At 45.1% G+C, this 16,868-nt stretch overlaps 1 protein-coding gene and 1 pseudogene across 1 annotated transcript in view; both read right to left on the bottom strand.

The window, feature by feature from the left end:
- HYDIN (HYDIN axonemal central pair apparatus protein) overlaps positions 1 to 16,868 on the bottom strand; it is a 304,337-nt gene that overhangs the window by 84,358 nt on the left and 203,111 nt on the right. The window contains exons 38-42 of the mRNA XM_069456333.1: positions 14,684 to 14,863; positions 12,659 to 12,832; positions 8,686 to 8,859; positions 6,046 to 6,260; positions 1,274 to 1,411 (exon numbers count right to left, since the gene is read on the bottom strand). Of these exons, the coding sequence (XP_069312434.1) occupies positions 1,274 to 1,411; positions 6,046 to 6,260; positions 8,686 to 8,859; positions 12,659 to 12,832; positions 14,684 to 14,863 (881 nt within the window). The remainder of the gene's footprint in view (positions 1 to 1,273; positions 1,412 to 6,045; positions 6,261 to 8,685; positions 8,860 to 12,658; positions 12,833 to 14,683; positions 14,864 to 16,868) is intronic.
- On the bottom strand, positions 87 to 209 carry LOC138374076 (U2 spliceosomal RNA; annotated as a pseudogene).

The following is a 16,868-nucleotide window of genomic DNA, read 5'->3' as shown; positions in this document are numbered from 1 at the left end:
GGTGCATTTCCTGGGGCTACAGTGGGTTCTGCAGACCTACTGGCCACGACGAAAACACCATTACACTGTCCTTCTGCTTGCTAAATTCATGGTGCTGTGATAATACTCCTCTACTTTGGGAAACCTCAAAACATAACCTAATTTTGTTATATTTAAACTGATAAGAGCAAATACTACACTTGATCTTAGCCAAAAGGCCGAGAAGCGATAGTTTTGTTATATTTAAATGTGCAATTAATATTGTGGCCTGGTTTGAAAAACCAAAGCAAACACACAACTCCAGGACCTGGTGAGCAATTTAGCTCTGTCTGTAACCCACGAGCAGCAAACAGGCTTAAGTGATACCCTCTCAAATCCTGATGATCTCTCTTTTCTTTAACTGTAGAACATTTGGGGGATGGGGCGGGGAGGAAAGGAAACAGTGTTATTATTTTTCTGACTTTAAAATGAGTATGTCATTGGAAAATAATTCAGAAATGCATAAAGAAGACTAAAAATCTGTAAACCTGCTACCCAAAGATAACCATATTTAACATGTACTTTAAGAGTTTTTATTATGTATGTGATATACATTTATAAATATATATAGAAGTGTTATTGCATTTTACCTACTATCTCCTAATCTACTTTTTTTACTTAATAACATATTGAAAACTTTTTTTTTTTCAGAGACAGGCCTCGCCCGTCGCTGAGGCTGGAGTGCAGATGCAGCCTTGAACGCCGGGCTCAGATAATCCTCCTGCCTCAGTCTCTTGAGTAGCCAGGATTACAGGCATGTGCCACCACACCTGACTAATTTTGAAATTTGTTTTAGAGACAGGATCTTGCCATGTTGCCCAGGCTGATCTAGCACTCTTGGCCTTGGCCTCCCAAAGTGCTGGGATTACAGGTGTGAGCCACCATGCCTGGCCTGAAAACATATTTTTACAGCAATTAATGTAGCTCCAAATTTTAACTTTAATGTCTTCACATTATAATTTTTAACATGCCACTCTGTTTTTTTATTTTTTGTTTTTTTTTAATTTTTGTGTAGTCTTCTGGTCCTTTAAGGAGGTGAGTGGCTTCAGGCTATAGACTAGGCCAGGATCAGGGACTGACAAAAGTGGACAAAAAGACAAGTAAATGACTGTTGGGGGTGAAGAAACCCATCTCTCCTCCTCAGGACCCTGGGTTCTGAGCTGCTGTGGGTGGCCGATGGCCCAGAACCTCTCACAGAATGGGGACAGTGTGTGAGGGCCGCCCTGCGACAAGGTGCAGGTGGGCGTGGATGCACCTGTATCCGCTCTGCCAGGATCTGCACGAGAAGCTCATCAGGCAGCACGCAGCTCACGAGCCCGGTCTCGCCTCCAATACTGGCACTGACGCTGAGCCGGCGCTGGGTGGGCCCCACTGGGAGGGGGCTGGAGGAAATCTGCCGAGGGGAGAAGGATCAGGGCTCAGAATCCAGCTGTGTCTCAACAGCTCCTACACCTACCGGCCACGTGACTTGGGGTAATCATACAATCTCCCCGGGGCCTCCTTGCCTCATCGGGTAAGTGGGGGTTGCGCTGTAAAATGGAAGAAGGAAGGTACTTTGTGTCTCTCCTGAACTCCACACAGCTTTTCATTCATTCAGCAAACAGTCATTGAGCACCTGCGTGCATCAGGCACCCCTCAGGTACTAGGGATACACCAACAAACAAGGCTGACAACAGCACAGCCCCTCAGGCCCTTACCTTCTAACAGGGGACAGAGAAAAGATGCGCTTTCCCATATAAATCAGTGGCATAATTGACAGTGATGACCGCCAGGGAGGAAATAACTGGGTAAGGGGATGAAGAACAGTGACTGGGCTGGGGAGTGGCTCTGTAGAGGATGATCATGTTATCTGGGTGACGTGAAAGAACAAGACGAGACCTTGGGAGAAGAGCTTCTCAGAGAGGACAGCAAGCTCCCTGCTCAGCACGAGTGCACCTGGGGTATTTGGAGAGCGCACAGGGGCCCAGCGTGGCTGGAACTGAGTGAGCAATGGATGGGCAGGATGGTCAGGCTGAAAGTCTAAGACACATTCAGGGCTAGAAAATGCAGGGACGTGTAGGGCATGGTAAGGAATTTGTATTTTATTCCAAATATTATGGGAACTTGTTGGTGTGTTTCAGGAAAATGATATGATTTTTATTTTTAAAAGACCACTGTACCTGCTATATGAGGTGACAAGAGTGGGAGCAGGAAGACTAGGTAGAAGGATATCTCTGTGGTCAAGGCAAGAGAGAATGGCCGCAGGGACGAGGGTGGTGGTGGGGCACAGTGGCTGATGGCGGATATATTTTGGAAGTAGGATCAGTAGGACTTGGGAGGGAATCTACAGAAGGAGGCATCAAAAGTGACTTCTTGAGTTTTGACCTGAGCAACTTGGAAAATGCAGTAATCATTGACTAAGAAAGGAAAGACTGAGGGAAGAATGCTTTTTTTTTTTTTAATGGGGGGAAGCAAAAATCACTTTTTGGATATATAAATTTTGTGATGCCTCCAAGCCATTCAAAAAAAGTATTGAGAATGAATTTAGATATATGAATCTGTGCTTGGGAAGAGCTAAGGCTGGAGTTAGAAATGTGAGGGTCATAAGTGTGTTGAAAGTATGTAAATTTTGAAGTATTTAAGCAATGCAACTGGGTGAGATCACCTAGGAAGAAAATGTAGATAATAAAAAGAAGACAGTAGTATAAGACTTTGTCCTGGGGTACTCCAACCACCAGGAATTTGGAGGAGACGGAGAAACTAGAAAAGTAGAGGAAGGAGTTGCTAATGAGGACGAAGGGAAAGTAGAAGGGTGTGGTGTCTGAAAGCCACATGAAGAAAGCCTTTCCAGGAGGAGGACGTGATAAGCTGCCAAAAGGTTGTGTGAGATGAGGACAGAAAACTGACCACTGGGTTTGGCAAGATGAAGGTGGCCGATGACCTTGAGAAAGAACAGCCAGCTCAGAGGTGAGGACAAAGGCCTCATGCAATTGGTGGGAGAGAGGATGGGGAGTGGGTAAGGACAAGGAGGCAGTCACCACGGCAATTCTTTGGGGGAACAGCAGTGAAGGGGTTGCTGAGAGAGGAGCTAATAGCTGGAAGGGGTGGTGGATCATGGGAAAGTATTTTTAACATACTACAGCATGTACAGATGCCCATGGGAAGCATACAGCTGACGAGGGGAAATGAGAGACAGGACAATTGCAGGAATTTAGCCCTTGAGTAAGAAAAAGGGTGGGGCCCAGGGCCCACGTGGGATGGGCTCAGCCCTGGGTGGGGGCAGGGGCAGCACTCCGCACTGGCTGGGAGATCTGGTGGTGGGAGGATGAGGTCATTGTCTCCTGATGCTGCTGCTTTCTCCATGAAATCAAAAGAGAGACAATGAGGAAGAGAAAAGTGCCTTAGAGGTCAGGAGAGTGATGAGCGCAATTAAACTGTCGTCTTGCCCGGATGGAGGGCAAACTTACTGGGGCCGACCAAAGGGTCCGCTTGAGATTTGCAGTCTTACATTTAAATTAAGACCATTCAGGAGAGATGAGTATCTTCCCCAGCTATGTCCAGCTGCTCCGTATGGAGTAGGTGGGGAATTGGGTTTACCAGGGCGGAAGCTCTGCCTGGAGAGTAGGAAGAAGGGGAAGGCGCGAGAAGGGACTGAGGGGGTGGGCGGCAGTGAGGATGTGGATCGTAAGTTTTGATGGGGCTGATCACTTACCCAAGTAAGTCATCTGGAAAGTTAGAAGACGCTTGTCAGAAAGTAGGATGTGTGATAGAGAGATTGTGGAATTCATGAGCAATGATGAACAATGTCTAGGACATGGTCATAGTAGTGAGTAGTCACGGAGGCCATGGATTGAGAAACAAAAGTGTTGAATTAAATATTATTCAAAAGATCAGGATTTCTAATTGGTGCTTTCTTGGAAAAAGGTGATTTATAAGTAAATGACCTTATATTATAGGCTATATCTTCATTATATAACTATCACATGTTTCTTTCCATTTGCAACTTAACTAAATTTTCAGCCATTGGAGAATTCATACATTATGAGAGCTTCAAGAAGACCAAACATCTGTCCGGGTAACACTGTGACAGGGGGATTGTGTTGTCCAGACCACTTGAGTCCTGTCCCACTGGGGCAGGTAGCCATACATGTGGGTCTGTGAACTCTGATTTCTACTGGGATCTTTAAGTAGATTCCTATTTATTAAAAGGAGTTTGGAGTCAGAATTGGGATATTCTGCTGCATTTGAAGAATTCTAAAAAACCTTACTTCACTGTCCAAATAGAATAAAACCAAAGGAAATGACTCTCCATGACACCCTATTTGGTAACAAATATATGAGTTTTAGTTTATCCATAAACATCTATGTAAAGAGTGGCGTATTAGGTCCTGGAAAAAAGGGTTAAAAGGATGCTACACCAAAAGAAAATGAGTCAATTTTCAAGCTGTTAGAAGAACGTAAGACTGAAGTGAAGATCAGAGACATCAGGTGGCTCCATCTAACCTGCAGTTCTCTTCTCCTGTGAAGACCTTCCCCTCTGCACTATCCACTTGCCCCATCTAACACGTGGGCTTCCTCTCCCACAAGGGTCTAAATATTCCACCTACCTGCCCCATCCAATTCAGAGGTCTTCTTTCCTGTGCAGACCTATGGCTCCATTCTACCCATCTGCCCCATCCAATGCAGGGGCCTCCTTTCCTTCAAAGACCTTTAACCTCTGCTCCATCCACCTCTGCCACTGCCCCTACAGCACTCTCCCTGTTTCTCCCATTCTATATTCTCTGTTTAATTCCTTCTCTACCTAAGGTGGTCTTCCCATACTGATGCCACCCTGAACTCCCTTGCCCCTAGTTCTGGGCACATCTGCTCCCCTTCAGTGACAACAACTTCTCTCTTCACCTCTGAATGAGAGCTGCCAGGGGCCACTTCAAGAAACCTTAGTTTTCAGTTTTCTGGTCTTAGTTGGGCCATCACCATTCTCAACTATTTTTTCTTTGTTCATCACCAATTTCTGGTTCTATTCATCACAGTGGAGACATCAGTGCTTTGCCACTCTCCTCAAGCATGCTCTGCAACACTCACCTCCTTATTGCTTCCCACAAAACCATGCCTCCTGCACATATCATAGAGCCAGGGAACAAGGTCTTCTTCAACCTCCATTCTCCACCCTGCTTCTCCCACCATTAGCTGTATCTGTTTTTACCTTGACCAAAGGCAGCTGGCTCCCTTCTCCTTTGATTGTGCTTGATCTGCCCTACCTATCCCCTCCCAGAATCTCATTCACTGTTGGGTGGCTCATCACCTTATACCCCTCCAGGAGCTCCATTCTTTGTAGACCTGCTTGTGCCTCTACCTCCTTTCTAAGAATGGACTCTTGATGCTGGGATTTCCCCTCTCACTACTACTCTTTTTTTTCCCTTCTCCTTCAAACATCTTAAAAGCCTGCACTGACTTGACTCCACTTTTCCACCTACGAGTCATTACTCACCTTACCCCACTGTCTCTGGTTTCAGCACCTGCTAGTCTGCTGGGATTTCTAAATCCTTTCGCATGCTGCTCAAACTCTGTGACTTCCAACTTTCCCAGATTCCCGGGGCAGCCCTCCCACAACTTATATCAGTGATTCCATCCTTAACATTCCTTTAGTATTAGGTTGAGTTACATAGGAAATTGCTACTATGGAGTTCTAAAATGGCTGAATTTTGGCAATTTTCTATGGCTCAATCTAATTCCTTTTACACACCTCTTTTGTTACTAATTTCATTTTATTGCAAATATTTGCAAGTGTGGTTATCTCCTTCATCAGACTCTTAGTGCAGCTTGAGTGCAGGAATTTTGCTTTCTTTATCTTCACTTTGAAAGCACCCAACCCAGTGCCTATAATAGGAAAGGTGCTTGCTGAGCACCTGCTGAGTAAACACTCCTGTCAGCAGTGGTGCAGGGACAGTGGCAAGGACACCTGTAGGAATGAAGGGCACTGACCTGGCTGTAGGATGCTGAGAAGGAGGAAGGATCCCAACTCTCCTGCTGGAGAGCCCTGATTTGTACCTGTGACGTTTCAGACTGGTGCTGGTGATGCTGCTTCTGTGACCCAGAGGTGTGGCTGTCCGCTTTGCCTTTGGTGATCAACATGCTCCCACGAACGCTCTTTCCGGGTTTACTGTCCGGGGCCACCAGCGTCATTTCTGAGGTTAACTTGCCCAAGATCTCAGTGCTCAGTCGTACTGGTCCTATGACACTTTGGCCCCCAGAAGTCTCCTGGGCTACAAGGAGAGGGTAAGTTTTTTACTAAAAGTCACCCAAGGATAATAAAGAAATGATAGTGGGGATGGCACACTGCTGCCCCATGGGATTCTCTTCAGGGACACAAAGCCATCTCCCTCTGCAGCTAACTGAGTGGGGCTGGGGAAGAGGCTCTGCCCCCCAGGACTGGGTGAAGAAGGGTCAGTGGACGGCAGGGCCTGGAGTCCTGGGCTCTTCAATGCTCATCTTGCCAGGAGATCCCAGGCTAGTCTGTGCCCACTCCCTCTTCTAGCCCACAGGGTAACACTTGTTGAAGCTGAGGATACACTATAGCCCTGCCTTAGAAACCTATCACGTGACATTTTGTGGTTTGGGGCATTGGTGAGGCCAATGAGTAGTTTGGGTAGGGCCTTCTCTGCCCCCTAGGCAGAGCCACCCAAATGAACAAATCGGCCAAGTGGTAACAGTGCACCTGTCGGCAAACATGGCTTCAAGGTTGATTTCTTTTTATCACCCCAACCCCCTTTTCAATCAGATCGTCACCCTCCCACCGACCAGTTCCCTTCCAAAATCATGGTTGATATAATTATTTAAAAGGGTTTCTATGACAACTGTTCAGAAAGACCCTTACTAGAGTGCCTTGGGCTTTTATGATAAATTCCGGCCATGTCCCAGCCTCCTAGTCCTTCAACATTCATGCCCCACCCCACAGCACGTCCTGTGTCTCATGCTGTCCCTGGGGCTCCTACTCTTCAAGTATGGACCACGTGGCCCTGGAGGAGAACAGGGGTGCAGCAGATGCTCACGGCACCCTGAGATGGGGTGATGGGGCTGGGTGCTAAGTAGCTCCCACGTTTCTCTGGCTCTCAGCAGGACTCACTAAGACTCATTACTCCCTGTCTATCAACCATTTCAGCAAATCAGCCCCCAGAATTCTGTTGCCACCCACTGCACTGCGAGTCCTGCTCTGCCCTGTCATCCCTGCTCTTCACCCCGTGCTATGGAATCTCTTGGTCTCCATGTGCCCTGCCCATTCCCTGTCTATGGCATCATTCCTCCTTATCCAAAGATCCAGCTCTTCCAGATACAATACCAGTGAAAGTTTCCATTCGACCCTTCATTTCTTTCAAGATACCACCATTTTGCCTCTTCTTTTTCCTTCACTGTCCAATTTCTTGACACAGTGGTCTAGACCAGCTCTGACCAATAGACATATAATGTGAGCCACATATGTATTAATATATAATTTAAAAATTTCTAGTAGCCACATTAAAAAAGGAAAAATTAATTTTGATAACATATTTTAATACAATGTATCCAAAATGTGATCATTTCAACATGTAAACTTTGTGTAAAAATTGTAACTGGGTTATTTTAGTCTAATATTCACATTACATCTTCCAGATTGCACTTACGGCACATTTCTTTGGATTAGACCGAGTTCTGGGGCTCGGCAGCCCCGTGCCTGGCGGCTGCTGTAGGCCACAAGTAGATCCGGATTTACTGCCTCCGCGTCACGACAGCCTGTAGACTTCACAGCACACAGCCGATGGAGGTTAGGGCCCGACCCCTGCACTGACAGGGCTCCCTCCAAAAGCACCAGGGACCTCCAGACTGAGAAACACAGCGGTGCTCTACTTGGGGCTCGTTCTATTTGAGCTCTCAGCAGTCTCAGATTCTGTGTATTTATTGATTCGATACATTTTTATAAATCTTCATTATGTGTCGACTATGTTCCAGCCATTCTCCACTACGCAGATGAACCTGGGGTCAGCTGGCCCAGGCCCACTCACCTGCAGCTTCACTGTGGCTTCCTTGACAAGACATTAATTACCAAGGCCTACTTCCCTCTTGTGACTTTCTGACCCATAGTGTGAAACTGCCCCAACTCCGCTTTCCCTTCAAAATAAAACCCAAATTCCTAATCTTGGCATTCAAGACTCAACCTGCCTTCCTACCCCTAATTTCCCGTCAGCTTCCCTGCTTTCTTGGTCTGGACTGTCCTTGGCCCCAATTTTTGCCCATTAACATCCTCCTGCTCCTTCAAAGCCCATTTCCACGAAAACTTCCCCAAATAGCCCTTGTCGGAACCCACTCATCCCAATCCTGCTGTTTCATAGAATTGAGTACTGCTGTTGCAACGTTATTTTCCTCCGCTCTGCGTGAGCCCGTGTCTGCTTCCCCTCCCGGTGTGTCAGTCCTCATAGGTGCAGGCTGCGTCCTGTCCATTGTCCTGCTCTCTGCAGTGCCAGAAGCACACCTGCGTTGGGCAGGGCAGGAGACCCGGACATGCTTGGTGAGGAGGATTCTTTTCTGGCTACTAAGTTGGCAGCCTCCAGCCTGGCTGAGGGCGGCAAGCTCAGCGAGGGCACAGAGAAGGTGGGCGTTCCCAGTGGGGGTGCCAGCGACCTGGCCGCAGAAAGCCGGGGAAAAATGGGCTCTTACCGGACTCCTCTCCCTCCTTCATGGACTGCTCTATGGCAGCCTTGATGCAGAGCTCACGGGCGCGGATGCCTGGGATGTTGTTGCTGTCGGACACGGCTTCCAGCACGATGGAGTCGATGTTCAAGCAGGCCGCGTTGTAGTACTTGGCCATGCTGACGGCGGTGGCCGACTTTCCTATAAAAAAGGCCGGGGGGGGGGGAGGTTTCATGGTTCTCATTTGCTTAGTGTCCTAGACAGAAGAATTCTCTAGAAGACAGGTCCCTGTACAGGGATCTCTCAGAGTGCTCTGCTCCCAGGTCTCTTGTGTAGCCAGAAGTGGCAGCAGCAGCAAGGAGCAGGAAAACCCCAGCCAGGAGTCAGGGCTGTGAGTCTGGTCCTGGCCCCGCCACTGACACACCTGTGCGGTGGCAACCGCATCCTCACTGGGTTTTCTCCTCAGTTTAAATAACAGATTCTATCAGATGGTCTTTAAAATACCTTGTCGCTCCTACTGTCTCTGATTCTAATGGGAAGAGTTTTGGGGTTTAAAGAATAACTTGTGTTAATTTTTTTGTCTCCTTTCAAAGTACTGTCATTAAAAAGAAAGCAGCAAATTCAGAAATAACAAGCAAGAGAAAAAGAAAGAAGATCCACAGTCCTCTCACCTGGAGATACTATATTTAGCCTATGGTTGTGCATCTGTAACTATGGTAGTTATATTTCCTATAAAAAAGAAACGGGTTACGTGGTAGGCTGAATAATGGTCCCCTGAAAATGTCCACGTCCTAACCTGCAAATCTGTTACCTTATATGGTAAAAGAGACTTAGCAGATGTGATTAATTTATGGATCTTGATACGGGAGAGCATCCTGGATGATCCAGGTGGGCACAATCTAATCGCAAGCGTCCTGACAAGAGGAAAGCAGGAGCGTCAGAGTCAGAGCAGGGGATGTGACAGCAGACGTAGAAAGAGAGACCAAGGGATGCCACACTGCTGGCTCCAAAGACGGAGGAAGAAGCCATGAGTCAAGGAGTGCAGACGACATTTTAGAAGCTGAAAAAGACAAGGAAATGGACTGCCCCTAGAAATTCCAGAAGAAATGCAGTTCTGCTCACCCATTTTAGACTTCTGAGCACCAGCCTGGTAAGAGTGGAAATTTGTGTTATTGGAAGCCACTAAGTCTGTGGTCATTTGTTACAACAGAAACAGGAAACTAATACAAGTTATTAATACAAATCATAGGTATGACATTTTTTCCTCATGTAAAATGATATATCATGAACATCTTTTTATGCATTCAATACACTTGTATGATACTGTTGTTTTTAACTGTGGTAAAATACGCATACTAGTTGCCATTTTAACCATTTGTAAGTGTACAGTTCACTGGTGCGTACGTTCATATTATTGTGCCTCCATCAGCACTGTCCATTTCCAGAACTCTCTTCGTGTCAAACTAACACTCTACCCATTAAACGCTGACTTCCCAGGTCCCTCTCCCTCCACTCCATGGCAACCACCATTCTGTCTTCCTTTCTTCCTGTCTCTATGAATTTGACTACTCTAGCACCTCACATAAGTTGAATCATACAATCTTTGTCTTCTGTGACTGTCTTACTTCACTTAGCACGGTGTCTTTGACGCTCATCCATGTTGTAGCATGTGTCAGAATTTCTTCCTTTTACAGGCTGAATAAATATCCCATTTGGCCACATTTTGTTTATCTAGTCATTCACCGATGGCTATTTGGGTTGCTTCCGTATTTTGGCTATTGTGAATAGCACTGCTATGAACGTGGGTGTACAAGACACTGTTTTAATACTACAGGAATAGAACGTGTAGTGATCAAGTCAGGGTATTTGGGGTCCCCATCACCTCCAGCATTTACCATTTGTACATGTTGGGAACACCCCAAGTCCTCTCTTCTAGCTACTTTGAAACATATGGTACATTTTTATTAATGACCGTCACCCTACTCTATTATTGAACATGAGAACTCATTCCTCCTATCTAACTGCATGTCTGTCCCCATTAACTAATCTTTATCTTCCCCACCCTTCCCAGCCTATAAAATGTATAAATATTATGTATCAATTAAAAATTAAAAAAGTTCACTACATAAAGGTACCACAGCTTAATTAACTAGTCCCCCATACTGAATATTTCAATTGCTCTTAATTTTTAAGTTATGGTAAACAGTGCTGCAGTTAATCTTCGTCCACATCATTAATTATTTTCCTAAGAAATTTTTAGAAGTAACATTGCCAGGTCAAAGGATTTGCACATATTTTTCCCTCTCTTTTAAAATAATTTAATGTCTTGGATTTTTCTCTAAATATTTTAATGTTTTAAATTATGAAAAGAATACAAGCTCGAACAACTCAGAGATGTATAAATTCAAAATGAAGCGTCTTCCCTCTCCTTCTTAACTCCGTATCTGTCAGACTAACAATTTAACAGTTTGGGGATAATCTTTTGGTATATAAATTATACACAAAAAGGTCTTTTATTGTCTTCAAAAATTACATGTGCTAACTTCACCATAAACAAAAAGGGCAAAATAACTTACATTGAGCAGTCTTTGACACACACTATTAAACTGTTCTTCATCAGCATTCCTAGAAAACTCTAAGTCTCCATGAAAATGCCAGGGTTGTTACTGCTGTCATTCACACTTCAATACGCCTTTTGTCTCCAGATGAAAATGCGATTGGACCCTCCCCTAGAATGGGGCCAGCAGCTCCTTCCAGGTCGGTGTGTTCTCAGGGCTGACTCTCTGGCTGTCTCCAATCTCTCCTGGCCTGTCCACCATCTCTCTGACACTCCTTTCAGTGCAACTCAAAATGGCAGGAGCTGCTGCATGCGGTAGGGTCTTCAAAACATTCCCAATTATGTTCTTATTTACCTTGTTTGATTTTTACCTATTGTCCCCAAATCTGGCCTTCTACCTTTTAGGTTCTGGTTTATGACTTCTCAAGGAAAGGTTCTTCAAAGGAAGGGGTAATGGATTGTGACATTTTTAGATTCCTGGAGCCTCTCAAGTGATTAGAACATCGAAAATGCCCCATAAATGTTGTCTGTATGAGTGACAGTAATTGCATCAGAAAAAGGTTTCATTGCCCTTCTTCAAGTAAGCTGAAGCTAAAAGAGGTTGCAGGGCATCCTCCCTCCCAAAGTCCCTCTGCTCTGTCACTACCTGGCTGACCTTGGGCAGATGTTCTTGAATTTCTGTGAACCTGAACTTCCTGTTCAGGTTCTGTGAACCTGAACTTCCTGTGAGGTGGGGCAATCAAACTCTCTCCTCTGGGTGGTTGTGAAGTTTAAAGAGAGAAATGGATGGGCAGGAGCTCTATAAACTATTCATCACTACACAAATTGAAGATCTTGTTCAGCGTAGGTGATTTTGCTCCTTTAGGTTTATGGCAAAGCTAGCACGTGTAATTTTGGAGACAATAAAGGATTCTTGTTAAAGGATGGCTCATTCCTATAGTAAGCAAGATATTCCTTGAGAATATATAGCATGTGATTGGAGTTTTTATCCAATGGGGATTTAAACTCTGGAAGTATAATTGTGAATATTAATCATCATTGTAGTAATAATGATGATAATATCAAAAGATTTTTGTTTGAGTATTTATTAGGTGCCAAGTACGGGGATAAGCATTTTATACAAATGCTTGCATTGAATTCTTATGACTACCCTATAAAATAAATACTGTTAATATCATTTTAAAGACAAAGAAACTGAGCACAGAGCACTTAAGCAACTTTCCCAAATGCACTCATCTATAAATGGCATTGCAGGTTAGGATGTGACACAGGGCTGTTGGCTCTGGGGTTCATGCTTGTAATCACTCTGCTATGCTGTTCCCCAGATACAATCGTTAGTATCTGCCATGACCACACAGCTGATGTTGCCACCATGGAAGCCACGGAGTTTACGGAGGACATGTGGCACCCATGGCTTAACCTCCCCTCAGAATAGTCGTGTACCTGACAAGGGCGTCCCATGGATGATGATGGCGATGCCTTTCGGGTTCTGGACCAAGCGGCCTTCTGCAGAAATGTCAATGCCCAGGTGGCGAGCGATTGCTCTGCTCACTGGGTTGTTTTCTACCTCTCCAACTTCGTCTGTGGAGTAGCTATCGATGCTCTGAATCTTGTCGGCTGCAAATTAAAAATACGTGTGTGTGCACACGTGAGTGCATGTGTATACAGCCAGAGTTTACATGGGTACTCGTGGAAATGGGAATGAATTTCTCTTTTTAAATGTTGTTAGTTTAAAATGGCAAACATTGCAGCAGTCCTTGCCTATAGTGTATGAGAATGCCCTTTTTGGCTAATAATTTGCCCATAGCTATTAAAATTTAAAAACACAAATACTCCTTGACTCTAATTCTATTTGTGGGAATCTCTCCTGCTGAAAAAAAGAAAGGGAATTTGATGGGAAAAGACTGTTTATAATGGCAAAATATTAGAAACTAGATGAATTTACAACATTAAGGGAAATGGCTGAATACATGATGGCATATTCCTATTATAGAATTAATACATAGTAGTTACTTTAATAATGACTTAGATAGCACAGGCTGGGAAACCACAGCCCACAGGCTATGTCTGAACTGCTATGTGTTTTTGTAAATAAAGTTTTATTGGAACACAGCAATGCCCCTTTGATTACATAATGTCTTTAGCTGCTTCCATGCTACAAAGGCTGAGTTGAGTAGCTGCAGCAGAGACCGTAGGGCCTGCAAAGTCCAAAATATGTACTGTCTGGTCTTTTATGGGAAAAGTTTGTCATACCTTGATTTAGATCAAAAGTATTGCCCTGGAGAAATATTTACCATAGAAAAAAAGCAATCTGCAGAATGATACATATAGAATACAGAGTTAAGTATGCAGCCCAATACACACAGTGATCCCAAACTTTCAGTGTCTTGATGACAAAACTAGGCCCATACTCTAAATTTTGTTCTGCAATTTGCCTTTTTCATATAATATATCTTGGATATCTTTCTATTTACTGAAATATAGATCTAGCTCATTCTTTTGAAAGTGCTGCTAAATACCTCCTACTGTGTGGATTTATCATAATTTAACCATTTCCCTGCTGATGAGCATTGAGATGGTTTCCAGGTTTTCCCATCCTCAGCACTGTGGTGTGCTTCCTTCTTTGTAGGACGTCGTCTGCGGTCGGCTCTGGGAGAACCCAGGCATGGGGAGCAGAGCCAGGCTGTGTGGGGTGGGGAAGGCAGCCATGAGAGACCAAGAGCCACTTGGGTCAGTAGAGCCAGATTAAACACAAGGCATGGAGCCAGGAATTTCTATCTTTAATCTCAGTTTTGCCATCGCATTCTCCTGCCTTAATTGGCTCACCTGGTTGATGAGAACTAAGAATAGCGACTTAACCAAACTCTTTAAAGATCTCATTAGTCTTGCCCATGATTCCTATTTCCTGAGATGAGCATGTGACAAGTTCACTTATGCTTTATTATGGTTTACTGACGGGCACACAAATGGCCCCCGTGAACCCAGTTCTGCTGAATCTAATCTTCTAAATATAGTTTCAACATCTTGTATGACTTGGGGAAAATAAATGCTAGAAAATGGGCCCACAGTGCTGGGAGGTTTAGAGGAGGTTTTCCTAATGGTCCAGGTGGAGGCACACTGGGAAGAATGCTTCCCTCCTGCTGAAATGTTTCCCTAAACACCCCCAGCCTGCTGGGATTTTAGCATTAAAGATTTAGGCCTTCAGATCCATACTTAGTCTAGCCAAAATGCTGATAGCAGTGGCAAGAATATGTCACATGCTGAGCTCATCAGCAGGCTCCCATGCTTGTATCCTAGTGCAAATGGGAAGACCAGCGCTCCTCCAGGGGACGGTGGGGGGCAGGGCTGGAGCGGGTGGGGATGGGGCTCAGAGGAGGCACTTTATGGGGAAAGGCGACAGGGTGCTGAAGAGATTTCCCACTTTTGCTTAGAGAGAACTGGTACCGAAATATTAAAATGCTTGGTTACTTTGAAACATTATTTTTTCCAGGCTTTCCTCATCGTCATCATCATCTGAGAAGGTTTTAGACTCGACGAAAGGGACATGCCGCTCTTCCAGGTTGGATGTGACAGAGATCCCTCGGCTAAGTGACGTCCTCTTTGTGCCAATGGAGGTTCCCTGATCAGATGTGCTCATATCTTCCTCTTCTGCTGGGAGCCAAGGATGAGAACACAGGGAGAAGGGAGGAGGTGGGGGGCCACAAGGGAGATGGGGGCAGAAAAGGAAAAGAGGACAAGGAGGAGAATCACTATACCGGCCTCATCACCCCGCACTACCCAACCCAAATGAACAAGAACTGCAGTCAGTTGGCTGTTACATAAGTTCCTCTGTGCATAGTGTTTCTTCATTTCAACATTTGTTTTTTTTTTTTTTTTTTTTTTTTTTTTTTGAGACAGAGTCTCACTCTGTTGCCCAGGCTAGAGTGAGTGCCGTGGCGTCAGCCTAGCTCACAGCAACCTCAAACTCCTGAGCTCAAGCGATCCTCCTGTCTCAGCCTCCCGAGTAGCTGGGACTACAGGCATGCACCACCATGCCCGGCTAATTTTTTCTAGATATATTTTTAGCTGTCCATATAATTTCTTTCTATTTTTAGTAGAGATGGGGTCTCGCTCTTGCTCAGGCTGGTCTCGAACTCCTGAGCTCAAAGGATCCGCCCACCTCGGCCTCCCAGAGTGCTAGGATTACAGGCGTGAGCCACCGCGCCCGGCCTTCAACATTTGTTTAAATACGAAAATTATGCATTTGCTCAGAAAATTTGGAAAATTCAAAAGAGCCAAAAAAAAAAAAGATAAAATTCAGCTGTAAAAAAAGACAGAGCTAGACAAAGGAATGGTAACAGAGGAATTGCACTGAATTTTATACCAGTACAAGAGCGCTGCATCCTCTCCAATTTATTTTTAATTTTTCACAACTACGATTGAGGTCATTTGTACACACTGAATTGTAGCCTGCTTTTCCCCTTAATTTATCATGAACATTCCCCATGACCTTGTTAGGCACATCTAACAGTTTGTTGGCCCAGCACCTCCACATTGTCCCCTAGTCCACAGTATCTCAGGGGATGCAGTGGGCTGTGACTGTACAAGGTGACCCCCCTGTACTGCAGGGCAAGATGTCCTCTTTGTTGAGAATTTGGATTTGAGCCTAAGACATTGCAGCTCTCTTGTGAACGGTGACAATGTGCTTGGGGCCGTGGGCAGGGGAGCAGAGAAGGACTGTCTACAGCGTGAGAGCAGAGTGAGTAGATTCAGGGACGTGCTGGTGAGAAGCAGAGTGTGAGCCTTCCTGGGTTCCCTCTGGACTGACTGGTCCTGGCTCTAGACCATCTTCCACTGGGACAAAAGGAAAAGTGAACCCACAGCCATGGTGCGTAAGGACGACAAGAGCAATAACGCCCTTCTCTGGTCTCACCAGGTCCTTTGTACATTGAAGCCCCTTGCAGCCCCCTGCCTCAGGCCACTGGGAAGTCCCTCTGAGTTTAAGTATCTCTCTCCTCACCTCCTTCCTGAATCAAAGGCCTTGTGTGATTGACTTTTCCCCCAGCATTTTAGCTCAGTGCTTGCAACACAGTGGATACTTGTTATGGACTTCATTGTACCCCCTACCGCCAAAATTCACGAGTTGAAGTTCTAACCGTCCAGTGTTTCTGAATGTGACTGTATTTGGAGCTAGAGCCTTAAAAAAGTAATTAAGGTAAAATGAGGTCATATGGGTGAGTCCTAATCCAATAGGACTGGTGTCTTTATAAGAAGAGATTAGGACACAGACACACACAGAGGGAAGACCACGTGAATACATAGGGAGAAGACAGCCATCTACAAGAAGAAGAGTTTCAGAAGAAAGAAACTCTGCTGACACGTTGATCTTGGACTTCTAGCCTCCAGAATTGTAAGAAAAGAAATTTCTGTTGGTTAAGCTACCCAGTTTGTGATATTTATTATGGCAGCCCTAGCAAACTAATACAGTGCTTAAGGAACACTATAGGAGAATGGGTGGGAGGCAGTGTTCTTCTCTTCTCTTTTCCTTTTAGGCCACTGAGAGCCAATGAGACTCCCAAGGGCAGGAGAAAAACACCCCACTCAATCATTAATGCACTTACTCCTCTAGCACCCAATTATAGGGCTCTGTCATGTATCAGCTGCTGTTCCAAGC

The sequence above is a fragment of the Eulemur rufifrons genome, chromosome 23, assembly GCF_041146395.1.
Source record: "Eulemur rufifrons isolate Redbay chromosome 23, OSU_ERuf_1, whole genome shotgun sequence".
NCBI lineage: Eukaryota > Metazoa > Chordata > Mammalia > Primates > Lemuridae > Eulemur > Eulemur rufifrons.
This window is presented reverse-complemented; position numbering and strand designations above follow the sequence as displayed.